The sequence below is a fragment of the Fusarium vanettenii genome (genome assembly GCF_000151355.1).
Source record: "Fusarium vanettenii 77-13-4 chromosome 3 genomic scaffold NECHAsca_2_chr3_3_0, whole genome shotgun sequence".
In the NCBI taxonomy this organism is placed as follows: domain Eukaryota; kingdom Fungi; phylum Ascomycota; class Sordariomycetes; order Hypocreales; family Nectriaceae; genus Fusarium; species Fusarium vanettenii.
This window is the reverse complement of record NW_003315880.1, coordinates 1,444-23,621: the sequence shown is the minus strand read 5'-3', so window position 1 is coordinate 23,621 and position 22,178 is coordinate 1,444. Positions and strand designations below refer to the sequence as shown.

Genomic DNA, 22,178 nt, shown 5'->3' with positions numbered 1-22,178 from the left:
AGAGGCTTACGTAATCATCCAGTTATTCCCCCTTGGCCTACGCCGTAGCTGTTGCCAAGAGAAGGGATGCGTTATCCTTCCTCCGCTCTTTAATTGGTTTAATTTTCTAGCACTCTGTATAGATGTTTTATTAAACTATTTTGTAAAATTTGCTATCAGCACCTCAGGGTAGGTCTGGAAGCCTAACTGCCAAGTCCACCCTGGTCTAGGTACTGCGACCTAACATCCGCCAATGACGTCAACAACGGTTGATCGCTTCCGTAGCTCAGTTGGTTAGAGCGTCGTACTAATACTCCATCAGAGTGTTCTGTAATGCGAAGGCCTCTGGTTCAAGCCCAGGCGGAAGCATATTTACATAAGATTCCCATACATAGGCATCTTGATTTTCTTTTTAGGGATTTGCGCTTGTATTTTTGGCTTATTTTAGTTACATTATGCCCAGGGAAGGAAAGGCCCTGATCCGTGGGAACCTCTACTCTCGAGGAGCGCTATAAGTTCAGGATATCCGGACAATTTTAACTTAATAACTCTGTCTCATATTATCTAATTTTTATGCTATAGTCGATTAAGAAATCTTATGCTATCTCCTACTGCATCTGCGGGTTCAAAACGGACTCGGCCTAGCCTTCCTTTAAGGATGTTACCTTATCGTAAAAGGCTTTATACGATGTATCGTCGTATACGTCGTTATAGCCCGAAAGTATAAATGGAAGGTAGAGCAGCTCCTGGGCCATGTGTGAAAGATGGTCCACCTGGCTTTCGTCGGGGGTGTATCTGCAAATGTCTTTGTCCCTGTTTTTGGTGATCAAACTCACAAATCGCACGTGTGAGGCACCTGACTTATCCTCGGTGACGGGGCCATGACCAGCGATCAGCACATGGAGGTTGTTTCGAGTCGCATCTACCCAGTCACCGAGGGAGATTTCAACTTGGACACGATTAGTTCTCGGGCTGATGGTAGCTGCGGGCTCGAAGAGCGACACCTTGAGATATGACACGACCAAGTTACTCGTAGTTCTCCAATCGAGATTTAGGAGCAGCTTATTGGTTAGATCAACAGGAGTTCCATCAAATGCCCCCAATGTGTCCAAGAGAGCTTGGGCAGATGCTGGGCCAACTCTGTGGATATTCTCTCGGATGAATAGGAGAAAACCGCCCAGAGTCCGAGAAATGCTGGAGCATGGGCCACCATCTCCCACCGGCGGCAAGGTAAATGTCTTGGGGTCTCGGGACGCCAGCTTGTCGAGGAAGAGACGCAGGAGATGGCATTGACCCTCTAGCACACGAAGTTGTGCCGCTTCACTCCAGCCCGGATCCAACCATCCCATCCAGCCATGGGTGCAAGTCAAATGCAGAAAGAGTAGTGGAACGCCCGATGATTCGTTTTGCTCTGCACATAGCTGCTCGGACACGTAGTCAGAAAACCCGCAACGGCTCGCCTCCACCAACATGTCACGGCGACCGCGAATAGTCTGATCCCGCTCAACTGCAGATGTGTTGAAGCGGGGCCACAGTTTGGCCGTCTCCTGAAGGCAGTGACGTATGGTACCGGACTCGAGGAGGTGGCAATGTCCTGCAAGCAGACGGAGCATGGAACAGAGTCTCCAGAAAAGTACTTTAGATGGCTCGACCACGTCATAAAAGTGAGTTGCCATCCGTGATAGATAAAGCTTGGTGCAAGCTATGTCATAAGTCATCCCATGGTCTGCCCACACAGCTCGCCCCTGCTGGGTTTCAATGAGAAAGTCCTGGGCGGATCGATGAATGAACCCAACAGTGTCTCTAGAAACCGAGTTGGAAAACGGGCGGTAATATCGGGGCTTTTTGTGTACCTCTAGAAGACCAGCACTCCTGATCTGAATCATCTTGGCAGTCGTTTGGTATCTTTTTTCGAATTCTTCAAGTGGATAAGGATGATGTATCAGATGATCTTCCGGGCTCTCATCATTCATTGCGTCCATCAGTTGAAAAACTTGTAAATCTGGCCCAAATGGCGGCTTCTCTTTCCACCCCAACCCGACCAGGGAGAGATAAAACAACTTTGCAGATGACTTGCGATAGATTTCGTCATCTCCATTCTGCCTGAGCCACATGTCCAGGTACAAGCCCTCGAGGTCGCGTGGGAGAGAGTCGAGTCGCTGAAATAGCTCCTTGCGAGAGTCGCCGTTTTGCAGCCCTCTGGATAACGACTTGCTCACAAGGACAACCCAGAGAAAGACACCATCAGACGCCCGAACAATTTCGTTGATCATATGTTCCATATCCCCGCTGTCAAGGTCTGCGTGAGCTGATGCCTCGCTTAAGGCCTGAGTAGCATATTTCATGAGGTCGTTCTGAATCAATTCATTCATTCGTAGCTGAGGGTAATCGTGGAGACGGGTTTCCAGCAGATGTTCCCGTCTACTCGAGACACAGAGTTTGAGACGATTTCTTTTCTCAAGAAGTGTTTTAAGTACTGAAAAGAGATTCTGGACCCCGTCTTCGGGCCAGACCTCATCAAGGCCATCGATGAATAGGCAAAAAGCCGCCGAGGGATGCTGGAAGCTGTCGATCAGCAAAGCTTGGAGCTCTTTTGGATCCCAGTCTGACGGTGAATCTTTCCAGCATATTCCTTGCCGTGCCTTGAGGTATGATAACGCCTGATACTTGTCTTGGACGAATACTTGATGCAGGAGTGAACAGAGGAGGCCTTTGATGCTCTGCTGAAGCTCGGTGCCTGGCTTCCAGAAGAAATGTGAAAGTATGCGGACATTGTCTTGCCATTGCCGCAATAACAGCCCCGTCTGTTTGTGGCCCAAGATGAACTTCATGACGGTACTTTTCCCCGATGCTGGCTTTCCACTGATCCAGTACACGGGTTGGGATGATTGAAGCCACTCAACCAAACTGTCCCAATTCCGAGATTTAGGACCTTCTTCACACTGGGAGTCTTGAGAATCAAGAATCCAGCGAAACGTCTCGGAAGAAGCATGAGCGACATGGTTCCGCCTGGTCTCCATTTCCGGGAATTTGAGACTGCTGAGAAGATGCCGATACGCCTCTTCCTGGGTGCGAGAAGCACTATCCTCTTGCGTATGCCTCTCAATAACGCCTTGAACGTTATTCACGGCCTTGGATACGTGGTTCTGCATGCGGTTGTCGGTGTGGAGTAATTCGGTGGTGATGTGTGTCCTTGTCGACGCCCCAGCCTCCAAAATCTCGTCCTTGATTTCGCAAGTCTGTCTGAGAATCAAGTTTGAAACATTTGTTTGGCCGTCTGCCAGCTGGCGGATGAAGTACTTGAGGTCGCGATCCATTTTGTCATTCTGCAACATGTTGGCGTCTACACGTTGCCGCAGGCTGACAAGCAACTGAGTCTCCATGGCAGATTGGGCCTTTGCGAGGTCCTTCTCCCAACGATTGAGGTCGCTTTGTTTCAATCTGCTCTTGATGGCGAGTCGGATACTTGAGCCGATGGTTCCTTTCCCAGCTGGCTTTGACAGTGATGCGATTTGGTCCTGCAGTCCATTGGCAATGGTTGTGCATCGGACGGCCAAGTCTCGAAGTCGAGTGTCATCCGCGGATAGAGGGCCCACGGTCTTTTTAAGCTGTGTTTCTAACGCATCTGAAATGCTGCGGAGTTGTCTGCTGTAGTCGCTGAGTGCCGGATCAGGCTGTCCAGTTTGGTAGATGCGTTTGCAAGTGCCGACTGTCTTGTAGGCGGCCTCAACGACCTGCATGACATTGCAAGCGAGCGAAAAGGCCGCCAAGGCTTCAAGACCCGACATTTCGAGTGACTGAAGTGTTGTTTGGTCTCTGAGCTTGTGTTTAGTTGATGTTGAAGGGGGATGAAAGAACTGAGTACAAAGATGTACCGCGCAGCCTGATGTGATCTGTCGAGGTGTTGGGCGGTTAACTTACCTTGCTGCCTGAGGATTGAAACAGTGTGGCTGAGGCCTTCCCTTTTGTTTGGTCGGTAAACATGCAGGCATACCCAAGGCGTCCTCACCTGAGAGATTCAGCCACTTTCGGATAATGAAGATGGAGGTGAAGCAATCCCCTCCCCAGGTGGCTTGGGTATGGAATTGTAGTGAAGGTTGCATAAAAACATACTCTTCAATTGTTACACGCCAATTAGAAATTAAATCAACAATATTCGTGCTTGCATGTGTTCCATGGTCGTTCGCCAACACCAAGCAGACTCTGGCTTGCGCCGTCGCAGCCGCCAGCACTCTTCCATGACAATGAGGCCTTTCCATGTAAACCCTAGCACGTTCCCTGACTCTTCTACACGTCGAACTACTGCTCGGAATCTTGGGTGGTAGTGCTCGCCTGCCATGCACCCCGCGACTGTGAATGGCCAGCAGACTCGGATGAAAAGGTGCGGGGGCAACGCCTCCAATAATTCGAGGCATTTTGTTATCGCCTCTTGCATCTCCAAGTCACTTCCAAGGCTCTCGTGGGATGCGACAGTTAGCAAGTAGACTGAAGCGGCACATGCATGGAGAAGTGTGACCCAGCAGCTGTCCTCTTCGAGACCTTGATGCGAGCTTGTGAATGTGCAGGCTGCCTCTTGTATCAACTGCCGGATGCCAAGAGCGAGAGCCTGCATTTTTTCGGCTGCTTCAGGTTGCTGGTTTTTCTGCATCGAGATAGACAATAAGCTGACTTCTTTGATGGAGATCATGACCGAATTTCGGCACCCCATTATGTTTCGCATGTCGATGGCATCGTTTTGGAGTAGAGCGAGGTAATCAAACTTCCTTGGCTTAGTGTAGCTGCTTCCATGTGTTGCCTCTGCTAAGATATCGGTCCAAACGAATGTGGCGACGAAGAGTCCTAGTGCTCGAGTCTCAAAGGACGACGTGGAGTTGTTAAGAAGCTCCCCTATGGCACTGGCATTGTTCGATGTGACCAGTTGTCGCTCAACTAAGTCCAAGACTGTCCCGCAAGCATTGAGATGCACTTCCCATGTGCCTTCGGTTTCTCCATAGATCTCAAGACTTGAAAGGAGCAGAATAATTGCAACAGCGTGAACCGCCTTGAGCAATGACGAATTTTGTGGGTGTTGTTGCTGCAACTCGGCGATACAAGGTTGAAGTCCTTGTACTGCAAGTAGCCGTAATTTTCGAACCTCGGGCGTGACATAGCATGTGCCGTTCGTGAAGCCAGCTTTTGCGCCCGTCTCGAATGATATGCATAAGCCCGAAGATGCATGGTACATGGGCTCCGAGGCCATGATGGTGTCAAAGAGCCATCTGCGATCAGGCTGCCTGCAGAGACCAAAGAAACCCCACTGGAGAGGAAAGATGACATTAAGAAAGGTTTGTACGTGTTGGTAATTCGGCGAATAATCGCAATCTCGCAGAGGTTGCGCGCAGTTAGACCATGTGCGGTCAAGTATGGCGCTTGAGTGCAAGGGGTGGCATACCCGCACTGGCTGACCGAGTTCCTTGACATCTTGGACAATGACACCAGCGGACCAAGGGGGTGCGTGGGTATTCTTTTGCCTCCGGCGGCTATAGGCTTTCTCTGCAGCGTTCCTGATAGCTCTCGCTTCATCGGAGTTAAGAACATGCTCCCAACTCTCTTTTCCAACCATCCACTCGGGCTTCTGGTCATAGCCGTAGCACTCTAGATTTCGCGAGGTGCAGTTAACGCAAGCCGGTTTGTTTTCGTCGCATTTCTTACGGCGCAAGCGGCAGGTCCAGCAGCCAGTCTTTGTTCTTGATCCAGACATGGGCAAAGAGGTACAGTGAGTTGGTAGAATCGATGAAGGGCAAGATAGCAGCGGTTGCGCAGGTTGATTGCCAAAGCGGGGTGAACGAGCCTCAGTGGTGTTGGTAGAACAGCCAACTCGGATCAACTCCATGCCGGAATCCTATTGCAACGCTGCTGCATTTTATCATCAGAAGATGTCCAATCATGAACAACCAATTCAACACACATCATTGGGCCTTGGGGCTAAGGTAGGCTTCAAGCATTGTAGTGCTCCTTGGATGTATTGATGACAGGGGCTCCCCAGCTCCCGCACCCACACTGCATATCTACTCTAATCGAGACAACCGTCAGCACTAAATTTATCTAGCCTTTCTTGGTCGACTGCGCTTAAGCTATGCTGCTTTGGGTCGCGGCTGTGCCGTATGTCCGGTCCATATAGATGAGTTGCTCTGTTTGAATGAGATTCAACATGAAGAAGAAAACTATAAAGCACCTCGTTTCCTCTGAACCTAAAGCAGATAGAAATCGTTCATCTCAGTCTACTCAGACAACCCAATAGAACCAGCAGTTTCTCAGAATCATACTCACCTCTTCAAACCCTTGCATCGTCAACTGTCACCATGGCTAGCCTCGCTGCAAACCTCAATCTTTCAGACCGTGAAGCCATCCCTGATGCCCTCTACCGCAGCATCATCGGCCTTGACGCCAACGACAAAACCATCTTTGAGTCAGCCTGGCACCAGGACGCCCAATTCATCTTTGACGGAACACCTCCTATCGAGGGGCTTGCGGCCATCCTGAACACCACCTTCCAGCTCATTGGCGTCGGGCTCGACACGACTCACATGGTGAGCAACGTCCGAATTGACTTGAAGGACGGTGCAGACACTGCAAAGATGACTGCCCATGCTTTGGCTCAGCATTATCGCAAGGATGAGGGATGGAAGCCAGGGGCAGAGCGTTTCTTGACGGGCAACCTGTACTGGATTGATCTGATCAAGGATAAGAGTGATGGGCTTTGGAAGATGACAAAGTTTCACATGAAGGCCATTTGGGGTGAGGGAGATGCATCAATCATCGGACAGTAACTCGTGGATGGCTGAAGGAATGGTAATGCTAGCAGGTATAACTTAGCTGGTAGTTCTGACTAAAGTCTGCTTTCGAAATTTTGATTTCGTCTTTTGAGCCATCAGGAAAGTCAGCAGATCAGCTTTCTTCAAAGGGTCCCTTTCCTGTTGAATGTTGCGGGAATGAAGAACAAAGACAACATCAGGTGCTAGTGAATTATTGACATGTAATATACGCTATACGCCAACTGCATGACGCCCGCAAAGAAGGCCCAACGCCAGCGCATAATCAAATGAAACAAGTGCATTCTTGAATTGCCACGTGAGTAGCAGATAAAGGGGACCGTTCTGAATACTCTAGACGCTTCTCATATCACACGATATGTATGGTAGAGGTGTCATGCGTGTCACTCCTCCATGAACAATGCTTCATACGAACCGCACAAGCCTTTGACGTCACGCGGCTTGTCTGTTAGTTGGATACGCTATACAGCGACACTCTATAACTACTGTTTGAGTATCCATATCTGGGTTGAAGCCCAAATTCGTGGCTTTGAGCGATTGGACATGTCTTAATCCACTCAATCATCATAAAGGAGATTGGTTCCATGCAACAGAAAAAGGCCGCACAGGTCGTCTAGATACAACAAAGAACCGCTGTATCTGTTGTGCTGGATATTTTGGGCTATGCAGTGACACTTCTGTCTCGGAAAAAGGATAAATAGGAATAAGCACCGTGAATATTTGAACTAAATCACCTGCTCACATTACAACCATCACTCACACTCTCACCCGACGGCTCGACATGCTCAGCTTGTACGAAGATCAGCCATACTTGAAGGCTTTGTGCAAAGGCCTTCATCAAATCACTCCTCCTGCGCCTTCCTCCAAGCCCTGGCACATACTTCGTCCTAAGATTCAACCTAGGCCTGACGCCATGCTCCCCCCTTCGCCTCCACCTTCTCCTTCCCCTAACGGCAAGATCTCCAATGATGAAGACAAGAGAAACACATACGTTTACATCGACCACTCCAACTTTTGGATTTCTCGCAAGATAGCGACTGGGGATCAAGATTGGAGGTATGATGTGAAGTCCTTTACGTCCCTCCTTACCTCAAACACTGTGGGCACGGAGACGACGGGTAGTCATCATGTCGAAGTCCACATCTACGGTTATGTTCCAGACGATCTCAAGGAACTTTGGAAGAATGAACACGCTAAGGTTCACAAGCTGAAAAAACCCCATCCCCTGGATACTAAAGAGGAGTTGGGCGACGAGAAGAAGGAGACAAAGAACCAGAGGAAGAAGAAGAAGAAAAACGCCGAGAAGGAGGTAGACACGCGGCTTGTGGCCGATTCGGTGGCGGAGGCTGCCAGGGCCTTGCATGAGAGGCTGAAGGATACCCAGATCGAATTTGTGATTGTCTCAGGCGATAGGGATATGCGCCCTGCCGTGAAGAAGATCATCAACTATGGGTACAAAGTCAGTGTGTGGTCATGGAAAGGGGCTCTATCAATAGCGTATAGGGATCTCGAGAAGAAAAAGGCTGGTCGACTTGGATGATTACAAGGACAAGTTCGTTACAGCATCGAAGCTCGGAGCGACATACCAAGCGGCCACTTCTTAGGCCAGGAATTGGGCAAGTTGAAGAAAGCGACAGACAGGGAAGTTGAAGGCCGGTATATGGGCCGAAAGGCGAGAGAGATGATGTGGTTTCGTCACGGGATTATGGGGAAGGGTCGGGCGGCGTTATCAGGTGTGTTGTAGATAGAAAGGGTCAACTTGAAAAGATACTGGAATCTCGAAATTCCTTTCACTGAACCACCCTGCAGCTCTCACAATTATTATCGGTAGTGCTAAGATTCTCCAAGAGACCTGACAGGACTGAGAATAGCGCAGAGGAGGCATCTTAGGTTTACCGCTTTTATTATCAGCACTGTTATTATACAATTTATATCCCTAAGTGTAATTACCCGCTTAAAACAGAAATATAAAAAATCCTTGTGAATTAAAGTTATCTTTATCCTCGGGTATGCTGTGGGGCAGGCAAAAGCAACCTGCATAAACTCCTCGCTGGGTTGCTATCCACGTTGGTCGTGATATAGAAAGTGGTAAGTGATTGCCACAGATATATTCACCAGAGAACCTAAAGGGCTACACTAGGCACTTTGGACGCCCTAAGTATAACGAATCGTCACATGGGCTTTCTATCACATGAATGTCGTGTTCAAAGAAGGATCAATTCTATTGCGTGATGAAGTGGACCAAGACTCTAGGCAAATGTCCATGTAGCAGATAAAGATGCGTCTAGGCGCCACTCGTTCCAATACATGGCCCCAGGTAGTAATCCTTCCCATCTGGCTCGTAAAAGCTCAGAGAAGGGAAGCCTCGTGGGCAGAGAGGCGAGGTGCAGGAGTCACTGAAGCTAGGCACGCTGCTAAAGACCTCGCAAACGTTGCCACCAACTCTGAAAAATACGCAATTAGGTCTTGCGTAGCAAGACTGGCAACACGACTTTACAGCATCAGGTCCGAGCGCGTCTTTGGAAGTGGTAACTTGTATGCTGGAGCCTGCAATTTCCTGCTGTATAGGGTCCCAACTTCCAGCATCGTCGCAAGGGCTTTTGGTAGCCGTAGCAGTGGCGGTCTCAGTATTGGTTTGAACAACAATGTCAGTCACCTCCTCGACCTCGGTAGCAGTTGTAATCTGAGAATCTGTGACGGTGGTGAGAGTATGGTCGGTTTGGGTGACAGTAGCTGTGCTAGTTGTGGTGGTCTCAGGAGCTGATACAGTTGGGCCAGCCACATAACGGAAAATAGTGATGGTTCGAGAGATGACCTTTCGGGGTCCGCCAAACTTGTATACCGTGTGGGTAACAGCAGGCTTGTTCTTGGTAACAATGGCAGTCTTGGTGGCTGCAGGCTTAGTGGTGGTAAGGAAGCAAGCTATGACAATCGTAAGCATAGGTCAGTATAGAGGAAGGTTGGACATTGGCTTACAGCATGAGGTTGGCAATGACTTCCCAAGTGCTCGCTTTTTGCGAGTGCAAACTACTTGGTCGTCAAACGGAACGGTAGTAGTGATGATTTTGGTACTGTGATGATGTTAGATCTGATGGAGAATTGACTTTCATAAACATACCTAGTAATAGTTCTGGTGGACCTGACACGATTGGTTTGAAACTCGGTAGTTGTGCGCAAGTCAACGGTTGTGGTACTATCAGTCAAAACAGTTGTGTCGATCTTGGTTGACGTCGTGGTGACGGTGATAGTTGGCAGAGTCGTACTGGTTATCAATCAGCCCAGTACAAATCAGGAGCTTCCATTCTCTTTTCCTATGAATGGTATGTGACGGATAAGAGGGACATACGGCTTGCCAGTCTTGGTGATGGTCTTGTACACCTTGGTGGTTCTTGGTGGCGGCGCCACAGTCTTGGTGGTAACTCTGGTAGCGCATTGGGTACGAGTTGAGGTAACGGTCTTTGCTGGAAGCTGGCATGTTGCGACGTTGATATAGCTCTTGGCTGAAGACGAGATAGTGAGTAAGGATGGGAAAACATCGTTGGTAACTGGGCCTTACCAAATAGTCGCCGACATTCATTTGCGTCGCGATTTGAAGTGTACTTGCAGTACGAGGGAGCGGAATTCTTGCATGTCGGCGGCGCTGTGGCTGAGACAACAGCAGTGAATAAGACGACAACGTTTTGAAACTTCATCTTGATTCTTGGTCAAGGAAATAATTGCCAATACAAGAAAGAAAGCTTGTCGTGACAAAAGCACAGCACAGATTTGGGAAATTTTATTGTTATTTGTAGTTAAATTTCTTTATTCAAACCCTGCCTCCCTCTCCTGTCCCGCTGCATCAATATCATGTTGGTTGGTGGATGTTGTTTTTGTTGGTTGAGTTCTCGACCAAAGTGCCAAGGGAGCAATCCATGCAGTCTGGTGGTTGGACCGGACCTAACAGATTTTGCCTAGCCTGTCGCATTCATCTGTTAGTGGCGTAACAGCAGTCATCAGAGTCTAGAAGCGCCGATAAGCTCAGCTGCCCATGGTCCCCCCGTTGAAGTGGAGTAATTGCCGTGTCTGGGGGCGCCAACTCACGCCTACCGCAGACTATTGCCAATAGCTTCAAACAATTTATTGTTTCTTTGTCGTCTGGAGCGCCATATTACGTCCAAGCGAGTCCACGCGCACTTTGATCCCAATTTTAACATACTGCTATTCCGATTTTGTAAGCGGAAGCCTTTGCTCGCCTTCGGGTAAAAAACAAGCGTGGAGCAATACTCCGTAGCGCGAATGCCACAGACATAACCGAGCTCCAGGTCCAATGGAGTCTGTTTGTGATTTTTCCAGCCTGTCCAATGGCAATCTCTTACAGCAAAGATGTGAAAACGGTGAGGAAGACATTGATGACCCACGGCCAGAGCTCTCTTCTCTAACTTCTACTAAACATAATATGAACTAAGATGTATTTATATCTGTTTCCAGCCTTGTATCGTGATCTGTAAACTGCGAAGCCAGATGCTATAGGCTGGCGAAATAATAGTTGAATGAACTCACGTGAACCAAGACACAATAAGTAATGTCAACAATGATCAACCTTGAGCAATTATACCAACGCAAGAGACTTATATTCTTCATAGTAAGTTCCAATCCAATCTATGTAGCTATTGAGCAATGTCGTTTACAATCAACCAAACATTAGCTTGTGAGCTACACATCCCAATCATTGCCAATAGGGTAGCAATGTATTAGTCCTGCAAGGTAGTTTCAGCTTCCACCAATGCTTTAGCAATATGTATTTCCGCAAGTAAGTTGCATTCAAACAATAACAGTCCCTATAATCCGTACTGCTATTAAAAACTTATACTAGAAGTTTTTACTTTTTTATTTTTTTAATAATATTACTATTAGCTATAAGAGCAAAAGATATAATTAAAGATATATAATAATATTAAAACTTAATATTATAAAATATTAAAAACCTAAGGTAAGGCTTTATAGCTATAAAAAGCTAATAGCTAAAAGATAAGCCTTATAATATAAGATATTATTTTTCTTTTTCTTATAAGAGGTTATATTATTTTTTAGTTTTTTCTTTTAGCTTATTATTAATTTTTTTTTTTTTTATTTTTTTTTTAAAATATTTATTATTTTAATATAAAAACTTTTAATATCTTTAATTAAATTAAAACTTAATTAATAATATAATAATATAAATACTTAAGTTATATTAATAAGTTATAAAAATAAATAATAATTTTAAAAGAAATTTAAATTTATTAAGCTTTTTATTTTTAAATATATTTAAATTAAGAATCTTATTAATAAATTTTAAATTATTTTAATTTAATTTTATAATTATTTTATTAAATATATAAATTTATAATAAGCCTAAATTAAATATATTAATATATAATAAATAATACTTAAGAACCTAGCTAAAAGATTAATTATAAATAATACTTTTAAAAAAAATAATTTAATTTTTTAAATAAATTTAAAAATTTAAAAAATTAATTAAAAAAATTATTAAATTTAATAAAAAAGCTATAAATATAATATTTAATATTTTTTAAGGAAATAAATTAAATATATTAAGTTTATTATTAATAAAAAATCTTAATATTATTATATAATAAAATAATTATATTTTAATAATAAATTAATTATATTTTAATAATAAATTAATTATATTTTAATAATAAATTAATTATATTTTAATAATAAATTAATTATATTTTAATAATAAATTAAAAAAAATCTTAAAAATAATAAAAATTTATTAATAATATTATAGCTATAATATAAGCTAGGCGGGGAAATATAATAGAAATACTCTAACTAAGCAAGGGACTAAAGGGACTAAATATCGCCTATATCGGTCTAGGGACTAAATATTAAAAATATTAGTCTTACCCTAGATTAAACCTAGAGAATATTAATCTAAAGGTTAACTATAAGTATATAAAATATACTTATTATACTTTCTTATATAGTAATTACCTTAGCTATTAATATAACTTAGTTATACTTAATACCTTAAGTATATTACTAGATATAATATTATACCCCCCTTTAAGGTTATATAATATTCTCCTTTATTAATATAAACTAATATAATTAATTTATCCCTTAGGAATCCTATAATTATTATATATTAATAGCTCTTATTTAGAGGATTACTTATATTACCTTAAATAATATTAAATATAATAATTACTTAGGTTACTCTTAGTAATAATTATTAATAAGTTTTATTTATTAATTACTTATTTATTCTTATTATATTAATTTAGGCTAACCCTAATAATAATAAAGAGATAAATAATAATAATAAAGAAATTAAGTAATTTTATACTTAGGTTATTATTATAATTATTAAAATAAAGGAACTTAGAGGACTTATTAATTATATAATTATTACTTAGTAAGCTTAAAACTAATAATATTATAAGAATATTTAAAATATTAATAATATAATAATTATTATTATAAAAAGTAAAGATATTAAAGAAATCTTAAAGCTAGAATAACTAAAGAAATTTAATAATATTATATATAAATTATTAATATTTCTTATATAATTATATATATTTATATTTTATTACTTTACCTAATTTATTATAGTATTTAATAAGGTCTAATATATTACTAGGTATCTTACTAAGTATATTATAGCCTAATTTAAACCTATTATAAAAGAATACCTTATTAAACTATTTAATAAATACTTACCTTAGACTATAAACCTCTATTCTAGCTTTAAAACCTTTAAAGCTATACTTTAATAAGCTTTTAAAATAATAAATAAAAAGGCCTAGGTAGAAAAAGAAATTAAGGTATTTTAATAAACTCGCTCTATATTAAAATATAATATTTAATACCTTTAGCTCGCCTCGAAGCTTAATTAGGGCTAAGAACCCCTAATATCTTTTTTCTTTAATAGACTTAAGAAAGAGATATAGGCTAAATTTTATAAAAAAGACCGGCTTAATAACCTTATTAATTATATTAGCTAAATAATTAAGATTAATAATTAATAATTCTCTTAAAAAAAACTCTAAAACCCCTATAATAATAAAGAAAATTATTAGAAACCTCGATTTAATATTAATTAAAGGCGACCCTATGTAAAGGTGTGGGCCCGATAGGCACGATTAGGATAATATCAGAGATGAAAAGGTAGGTTCTATATATTGATGTGACTTTAACTTGCCGAAGCCTCTGCGAGCCTTCGATGAAAAAGAGTTTTACGTGGCCTATGGCCTACTTGTTATCCGAGGATTTCCCGACCTGCCGGCGATAGCCGGCATGACCCGAATACTCTTATAATTGCCCCCTCTCCAGGGAGCTTGGTCCCATAAGCTTATCCGGCCAATCATCTCATTCCTTTGTTTAACACCAAAGACATCTAAATATAGCTGTCTTTCAACGATTTTAGGCTTCAATGCCTCTTTGTGATGTTTCGCCGATTGTTCGCCGTTCCCTTTGCGTTTTCCCTTTGTGATGATTGTGGTCTTTGTCGTAGGGTCGTTGTTCTCCTTTGCGGTTGGTTGGTCGCCGTCGCGTTGGCGATCGCTTCGCGCTGCCAGCTGTCTGGCACTGGCGGCTTAAATACAGCTGTTGCTGCTGTGACTAAAGTTTTTCTGTTCCACAATAATCTTCCCTCTTTTGTTTTCCTTTTCCTCATAACAATAATTCTGCTGCCTGTCGCAATAACATCGCCGCAGCCTCTGCGATCCCTGTTGGTCTCGTCTTCCTGAATCGCATGCGATTCTTTAGTTTTCCCTCTTATTCCCATATTACTCACTCGTCCGCCCGTCGCGAAGCTTTCGGCGATGTCTCTCCTGGCTACCTACTCCGCCGTGCTCTCGAAGTTCACGTACGATGCCGCTGCTAACTTCTGGAAGATAGATCTAAGTAAGGTTCCTTGTATGTATTGCCTGGAATACATGGACAAGGACCCCCGAATCCCTTGCATCACCGACCAGTCGCCGAACTGTTGCCTACTGTGCGCCTATGATAAGAAGAAGTGTGGCTCTGTAAGTTTTCCCTCCTCTCTTTCTATCGTATTCTCTGAGTTGTCGCTAATGCTTCGTAGATTCCCTGCGAGCTTTGGGGTGCTGCCTAGGCCTCGTGGAATGACGTTTATAATCTTTGCGACGATATCATCGCCGACCCTTCTTCGTATACCCGCTGCTAGATCTAGCGCGCTAACCGTGCCGTTAAGGATATGGCGTATGCTTGGCGGAAGGTCGCCGATCGCCTCTATGACCCTATGTCGCAGAAGTCTAAGGATGCGCTCTAGTTATCCCGCGTCTAGACGTAGGAGCTTGCCTCTAACTGAGAGCTACTATCCCTACTCTGCCTCCAAGGTATAAGTTTCGTCCTCCTTTCGCCTAAGTATCGGCTAATATTCTGCGTATAGGCTAGAGCCCAGATGAACCTCTCCGAGATGACTAGTCATATCGCTACTACCGCCCCCGTCTATATTCGTGACGATACTCCTACCCAGCTATTGCTTAAGGCGATCAATCGCCTAGATAGCGCCGAAAATAACCCGAGAACCGATATCGAGGTTGAGGGTAGTGACCGTGATATTATGGGTGGTCTCGGCGAGCTGTATGACGTCGCTGATCAGGCTGTCGATGATGGTAACCCCGGTCCTACTTGTCCTGTTTCCTTCGTTGGCCAGGGTCCTCGTCTCCGAGGCCTCGCCGACCCTTTGTCGACTCCTGGTGGCCGCAAGCGTGCTCGTCCTGCTGATGGTGGCGATAATAACGATGAGGCTCCCGATCCTTCGCCGAGCAGACCCCCCAAGAGGGCCCGCAAGACTCGCAGCTAAACTGCTCGTGGCGGAGGTCGTGGTGGTCGTGGTGGTGGTCGTGGTGGTGCTAATAATAACCCTTGAGAGCTTGCTGCGTTCTGTCGCCGACGTGTTAGCTCTTTGTGTTCCCTGGGTCTTCCGCCGTTATGGCCTTGTCTTCTGACTTGGCCCTTATTCATGTTGTTCTGCGCCTGCATTGCGATGCCTCGGCGAGTGATCTCTTGTCTTCGTTGATGACCCGGCGTGGTCTTGTTTTACCTTGTTTTCGTGTTTAAGTTTTCTATTTTGTATCTAGATTAATAGGACTTTTCTTATCGCAGTGCTTTCGGCGTGCATCTAGCTATGCCTCGTCCTATTTCTTATGATCTTTCCTCGCGACTTTGAGGTATTTCCTTACTATCGCTTATGCGTTTTCTAAATGTTCTTTTGGTTCCTAGGTATTATATTCTACTGGCTAACCCTTCCACTTAATGAGGTAGAAAGTCTTATCTCCCACGTCTTTATGTGAGACTACTTCTTCTACCTCCCACTCATCAGGCTTATCCTCGAGCTCTGGCTGCTCTTGCGTGGTATCGCCGATAGCCCTGCGATCATTCCACGGCTCTATGAGTGATACATAGAACACGTTGTATATATGCTGGTACTTCTCCGGCAGCTCCAAGGCGTAGGCCTGCTCGCCGTACTTATCGAGGACCTTAGCTCTCATAAATCTCGGGGCCAGCTTAGGGTATTTAAATCTCTAGTTCTTCGTCGATACTCCAACGATCTATCCCCGATGATAGGTCTATGGCTTATGCCTTGAGTCGTAGTATTTTGCCTAGGATTCCGAAGCCTTCTCCTAGTATACCCGTGCTTAGGTCCGTACGCGGCCTAGCATCATTAAGCATTTAGCGACGCCTTGCATATTCGTCTCTATCTTTATTAGGACGTATTCCACATATCTCGGGTAGTAGCTAAACAGCGCTTCTATTAGGGAGACCCCGATAGTTAAGTGTTTGCTATTATTATAGGCGAAGGCAGCGTCTAAGAGTTATATCGCCTACCTTTCGGGTGAGTCTCTTATATACGCTCTTAGATACTTCTCGAGTGTCTAATAGGTGCGTTCTATCTGACCGTCCGTCTGCGGATAGTACGCGGTTGACAGTCGGCGACGGATCGCCCATTCTTTTATGAGGTCTGCCCAGAATTTACTAGTGATTAGCTTATCTCGGTCGCTGACTATCCCTTCTAGTATGCCGAACCGGCTTTCTACGTGCTCATATAGGAGAGCTACGAGCTCCGTGGCTCTTAGCTTCTTCATCGTTAGTATAAATAGCGCGAACTTGGTCATCCTATACATAATAACGAGAATCGCGTCATAGTTGCCGCCGTTATTCCGAGTACTCGGCGGAAGCCCAGTTATAAAATCGAGGCTAATCTCTTAGAACGGGTATGACGGTAGTAGTAGGGACTAGAGTTTCCCGTAGGGTCTATGCCTCGGAACTCTGATGCCTTAGTATATCGGGCAGCTTTCGATGTACTCTCGGATATCTTCCGCGATGCCCTGCCAGTGAAACTTCCTCGAAATGAGGTTAAGTGTCTTTTGGGACCCTATATGACCTACTCTCGGGTCGTCATAGTGTCGGCGAAGGATCTCTGTCCTCATGGCTCCTTGGTCCGGGATGACTAGTCGTCCCTTATAACGCAACAAGTCTTGGGAGTCTATTATGTATCCCTTGCGTTCGCCGGCGGTTCCCCGAGCCTTTGCCGTGAAGTATTGACATTATTGGTCTTGGCTCTGCAGTTCCTTAACCAACGTCTCGAACTTCTTAGAAGGCTGGGAGAGAAGTGCCGTTTCGCCCTCCATGAGCTCTCTCATGACCGGGCGTGGGATATACTACTCCGGAACAGTAACCCCAGCTAGAGTCAGGTCCCCGGAGGCTCGCCGAGAGTCCTCCACCTACTCAGCAGTCCGTGGAGCGTCTGCTCTCTCTATCTTCGCCCGTTGACGTCGAGTCATAACAGCGGATATCGTATAGTGAGTAGTGCTCTTCGGCTCGTGCTCATAGGAGGGGGGGGGACCCCTTATCATAGCCCTTACTACGCAGACGTATATAGATAAAATACTCGTCTTGCCTTCAAGCGCGGCGATATATCGCTGAGTGGGCTCCGGCAGCTCGTATATGAGCTCTAGCTTTTTAGCCAATATAGGTAGGACGTCTTCGTAGGAGATCTCTCCTTTTATATAGTCTAGTCTCCTTAAGAGGCCATCCGCAGGGTTCTTTGTGCCCGGTCGATATTTAATATCGAAATCGAATGCAGATAATCGGTATACCCAACGGGCGAGTCTACCTCGCAGATCCTTTGCCGATACTTCGACGACACTAGTGAGCGCCTAGTGATCCGTCAGGATAAGGAACTTCTCTAAAAGCCCTTGCAAGTAGTATGCCTAATATTCAAGGCTCTCGATAATTACTAGTAGCTCTTATTGGCCCGTGGCCCACCGTTGCTCTTAGTCTTATAGCTTCCGCGACCAGTAAGCGATCGGTCGCCATTGGGTATCGACCAACTGCGTCAGGATGCCAGAAATGGCTCTCGCTGAGGCATCTATTTCTACCCTCGTTAGTAGTGACGGATCCTAATATCGGAGAATCGTCGCGGAGCAGAAAGCGTGCTTAAGCTATTAGAAGGCTTATTCTGCCTCTAATGTCCATATGAACTCGCCGCTCTTCTTTCCATTCTTACTCCCCTTTAACAGGGACGTAATCAGGCTAATAATCGCCGAGTAGTACGCGATGAATTTGCGATAAAAGTTATAAAACCCTAGGAATACCTATATGTCCCTGAAGCTAGTTAGAGCCTCCCACTCAGAGATTGACTTGACCCTAATGGGGTCTATCTTAACTCCTTCCTAGGTAATAATATACCCAAGGAATTTAATACTTTATTAGTAGAATTCACACTTAGATAGCTTACCGTATAGCTATGCTTCGGCGAGCCATCGCAAGACCTCTCGTAGGTGCTTAGTATGTTCCTCTCTTATCTATGAGTAGACGAGGATATCATCCATATAGGATATGCAACATGTATCCAACATATCGGCGAGTGATCGGTGAATATACGCCTGGAATATAGCCGGTGCGTTAGTGAGCCCAAATGGCATAACCGTGTATTGGAAGTGTCCGTATCTCGTGCGGAATGCTATCTTCCATCGGTCTTCTTCCGCGACCCTTATGCGATAGTACGCATCACGGATATCGATCTTCGAGATCCATTTTACTCCTGCGAGCCAGTCTAGGAGGTCTCCAATGAGGGGGAGTAGGTAACGGTTCTTAATCGTGACCTTATTCAACCCTCGATAGTCTACGCATAACCTTATTCCTCCGTCCTTCTTGGGAACGAAGAGGATTGGGGCACCCGCTTCGCTCACTGAATGTTCGATCCGACCATTCGCTAAGTTCTCGGCGAGGTATTCCCGAAGGGTGCCGTACTGGGCCTCATTCATGGGGTATAGCGGCCCATATGGTGGTTTACTTCCTTCGACGAGATCGATCCTATGGGATACCTCTAGCAAGAGCGGCATCCCCTTAGCCGCATCCTCGTCGAAAAACCCTTCTAAGCCTTCGAGTTCTAGAGGGAATTCGTTTTCGTCTTCCCTTCCGGTATCCGATAGCTCGCCGAGCGTAGCCATGCTCCTTTCCTCTAGTGAGAGGGTAGCCGCAATGTATAGCACATAGGCTGTTTCACGGTTCTCGACGATATCTCGGAGAAGGGACTCGGGGTCTACGAGCGCGATCTCTCGATAGTACCACGAGTCAACGGCACAGTCAATCATAATGCCTTCCTGGCCCATTGAACGGTAAGACAGGATCACGTCATACCTCCCTGACCCAGTATCAGACCCTGCGAACACTCGCCGTACCTTCCGCGGGTTCCCGCCGTTATCAATAAGGAAGAAAGTAAACCAATAGGCATTTCCTAGGTTCGTTTTATCCCCCCTAAAGGATTCTAGCCCTAGGGCAGCGTAGTCCGTTACAGGTTTAAGCCTTAGCCTTCTGACAAGGTCCATACTAATCAGATCGATCTTAGACCCTGTATCGAGGAGTATATTTAGTTCTTCCTCGGCGAGCCCTCGGAGAGCTAGTCCTTTGGCTCGGGCGGTCTTCCCCGTGGGTACCCATTTAATAGGGGTTATAGATAGAGGGATAGGTTCTTCCTCCATCCATCCTAATTTTCCGAGTTATCTAACTCTTCTCCGGCGCGGGTATAATTAACCTTCGCCGAAGGGCCGCCTCTTCTAAGAGGGGCTTGGTTTATACTAGTTGGTTTCTTTAGTGGGCAATCTAGTGCCTTGTGTCCTAGTTGGTTGCAATTATAGCATCTAATCGCCGCAGGTCTCTCACCGCCATACGGGCGACGCGTCGCCGATGCAGGTGTATTGGAACGGCTCTGGTTCCCTCGTGGGTGTTCTGACCCTGCTCTTGATGGAGGTCCCGAGGATGAGCTTCCCCTAGGGGTTCCCTTGTAGCCTCCTCGATGAGGGGAATAGTATCTCTTCGCCGAAGGCTCGGAGACGTCTAGCTTATGCTTCCTCTTAGCCTTATTGCTAGCTTAGGACCAATTCCAGATACATTCTGCCTCATTAGTAATATCTCTGGCCCTATCTAAGGGCCACTTGATCCGCTTAAGCTCTCTCTTGACTCTTAGTGCCAAGTAGTAGAAGAAGTAGTGGGCTACGCCCTTATCCTCTTCCCATTTCGTCAGCAATATATCGCGGAGGGCACGCTATCGCGCGAAGTATTACAAAGGGGTTTCTTCCTTCCCCTATATAATAACCATAAGTTAGTCTCTCGCCTGCCGTTCTTACAGTTCTAGATCAATATGCTGCCTCCGCATAAATGCAAGATATTCTTCCTAGGAAAGAGGATCTATCGGTAAGCCTACGGCGTGCATTCTCTATTCCGTCTAGAGGGCATAGCTAAGCTTAGTCATAGACCATTCGATCCATTATTAGGCCATGGTATTAGGTCTTATTTAGTTGGCCGATTCAATAGCCTTGATCTAGTTATCGACCTTAACCGCACTAGCATGTTCAGCTAGGTGCTTGCAGTTATACGTCGGGGGCTTCTCGTAGTCTTTTCAGTGAGCTAGCGCCAGACGATCAACGAGTTGCATTAGTATCTAGTTCTACTATAGCAGTCTATCTAAGATTATCTGTTATTATTCTCGTTCGATTTATCGGCGGCGTCGTCGCTCCCTTCTTCGTGACCTTCGCGACCTCCCTGAGGACGAGGAGCCTCCTAAGGATCCTAACGATAAACTCGCCCTTCTTCGGCGTCGTGTCGGCGGCGTGTGCTCTCTAATAGGCACTGCACGTAGCATAGGTGGCGTATGCTCCTCGAAGGGTATTGTAGCCGGGGTGTAGGCCCTTGGCTGTTGCTACTCGTCACCTAGTAGGTGAGTGATCTCTTCTGAGTGTCTCGAAGAGTGGCCTCCGTATTCTCGCGGAGTCGTCGGGAGGGTATCCGTGATAGGGGTTGTAAGCTGCTCCCTACTCTCTCGGATTAGCTGTTCGAGGTCTTCTACGTTCGTGTGACCTAGGACTCCTGGTCCTGTAGCTATGCCGACGGGTGGCGTAGCTGTTTGCCTCTCTTGCTGCAACCCCCTTGGATTGTCTTCGCCAGCCTGGCGCTGAGCCATCGGCTACTGTATGGTAGGGGTATTCCTATTGGACCCGTCTATCTTGATAACGTGCTGATCTTCCGTATAGGTAGAAGTTGAAGAATTGTAAAGGTGTGGGCCCGATAGGCACGATTAGGATGATATCAGAGATGAAAAGGTAGGTTCTATATATTGATGTGACTTTAACTTGCCGAAGCCTCTGCGAGCCTTCGACGAAAAAGAGTTTTACGTGGCCTATGGCCTACTTGTTATCCGAGGATTTCCCGACCTGCCGGCGATAGCCGGCATGACCCGAATACTCTTATACCCTAATAAACCAATATATCTTATAGAACCTATATAGGACTTATAAAACTTAGAATAACCTAATAGAAAAAGCGCGATTATTATAAACTTAAATATTAATATTATTATAAAATAAATTATATTAAGAAGATTTATTATAAAAAATAATATAATATTAAAGAAAGTTATTATTAATTATAATAATAGTAATTCCTTAAAGGTAAAAAGTAAATAAGGTTTATATAAGCTAATAATAAATTATAGATAGCTCTTTAGATAATTAAAATACTTAGTATAGCCTAGACTAAGTATAATAATATTAGTCTAGAACTAAGAGAAATTATTATGCCTTATAACTAAGTATACCTTACTAAGGAATAATTTAAGTATAATAACTATCCCTAGCTAAAACTATAATATAGTATAATAAAACCCCTAAAGATAAAATAGCTTTACCTTATAAATAGATTAAGATAAAAGCTATTATTAGAATTAATTAATAGGCCTAATAGGGACTTAAATATTAAAATTATTATAATAATATAATAAATTAAGTAATATAATAATAACTTTAATTATAACGCCAGAATAAAAACTTAGTAATAACTAATAATAGCCTAGATTTAAAACTA

The 22,178-nt window shown here is 44.6% G+C and overlaps 6 protein-coding genes across 6 annotated transcripts; 3 read left to right on the top strand and 3 right to left on the bottom strand.

The window, feature by feature from the left end:
• Positions 1-534: 534 nt before the first annotated feature.
• NECHADRAFT_77284 (uncharacterized protein) lies at positions 535-3,767 on the bottom strand (the record flags this gene model as incomplete). The annotated part of the gene is made up of 2 exons (XM_003052338.1): positions 535-543; positions 645-3,767. The coding sequence occupies 2 exons, from the start codon at positions 3,765-3,767 to the stop codon at positions 535-537; spliced, it is 3,132 nt and encodes a 1,043-aa protein (XP_003052384.1).
• A 353-nt stretch (positions 3,768-4,120) lies between these two features.
• NECHADRAFT_77283 (uncharacterized protein) lies at positions 4,121-5,851 on the bottom strand (the record flags this gene model as incomplete). The annotated part of the gene is made up of 2 exons (XM_003052337.1): positions 4,121-5,613; positions 5,671-5,851. The coding sequence occupies 2 exons, from the start codon at positions 5,849-5,851 to the stop codon at positions 4,121-4,123; spliced, it is 1,674 nt and encodes a 557-aa protein (XP_003052383.1).
• A 469-nt stretch (positions 5,852-6,320) lies between these two features.
• Positions 6,321-6,788, top strand: NECHADRAFT_77282 (uncharacterized protein; the record flags this gene model as incomplete). Its single annotated transcript, XM_003052800.1, has 1 exon — positions 6,321-6,788. The coding sequence occupies one exon, from the start codon at positions 6,321-6,323 to the stop codon at positions 6,786-6,788; it is 468 nt and encodes a 155-aa protein (XP_003052846.1).
• A 784-nt stretch (positions 6,789-7,572) lies between these two features.
• On the top strand, positions 7,573-8,647 carry NECHADRAFT_77281 (uncharacterized protein; the record flags this gene model as incomplete). Its single annotated transcript, XM_003052799.1, has 3 exons — positions 7,573-8,254; positions 8,339-8,524; positions 8,601-8,647. The coding sequence occupies 3 exons, from the start codon at positions 7,573-7,575 to the stop codon at positions 8,645-8,647; spliced, it is 915 nt and encodes a 304-aa protein (XP_003052845.1).
• A 428-nt stretch (positions 8,648-9,075) lies between these two features.
• On the bottom strand, positions 9,076-10,483 carry NECHADRAFT_77280 (uncharacterized protein; the record flags this gene model as incomplete). Its single annotated transcript, XM_003052336.1, has 5 exons — positions 9,076-9,713; positions 9,768-9,862; positions 9,910-10,053; positions 10,138-10,291; positions 10,348-10,483. 5 exons carry the CDS (start codon positions 10,481-10,483, stop codon positions 9,076-9,078), a joined length of 1,167 nt encoding a protein of 388 aa, XP_003052382.1.
• A 4,128-nt stretch (positions 10,484-14,611) lies between these two features.
• NECHADRAFT_77279 (uncharacterized protein) lies at positions 14,612-15,618 on the top strand (the record flags this gene model as incomplete). The annotated part of the gene is made up of 2 exons (XM_003052798.1): positions 14,612-14,815; positions 15,202-15,618. 2 exons carry the CDS (start codon positions 14,612-14,614, stop codon positions 15,616-15,618), a joined length of 621 nt encoding a protein of 206 aa, XP_003052844.1.
• Positions 15,619-22,178: the final 6,560 nt, after the last annotated feature.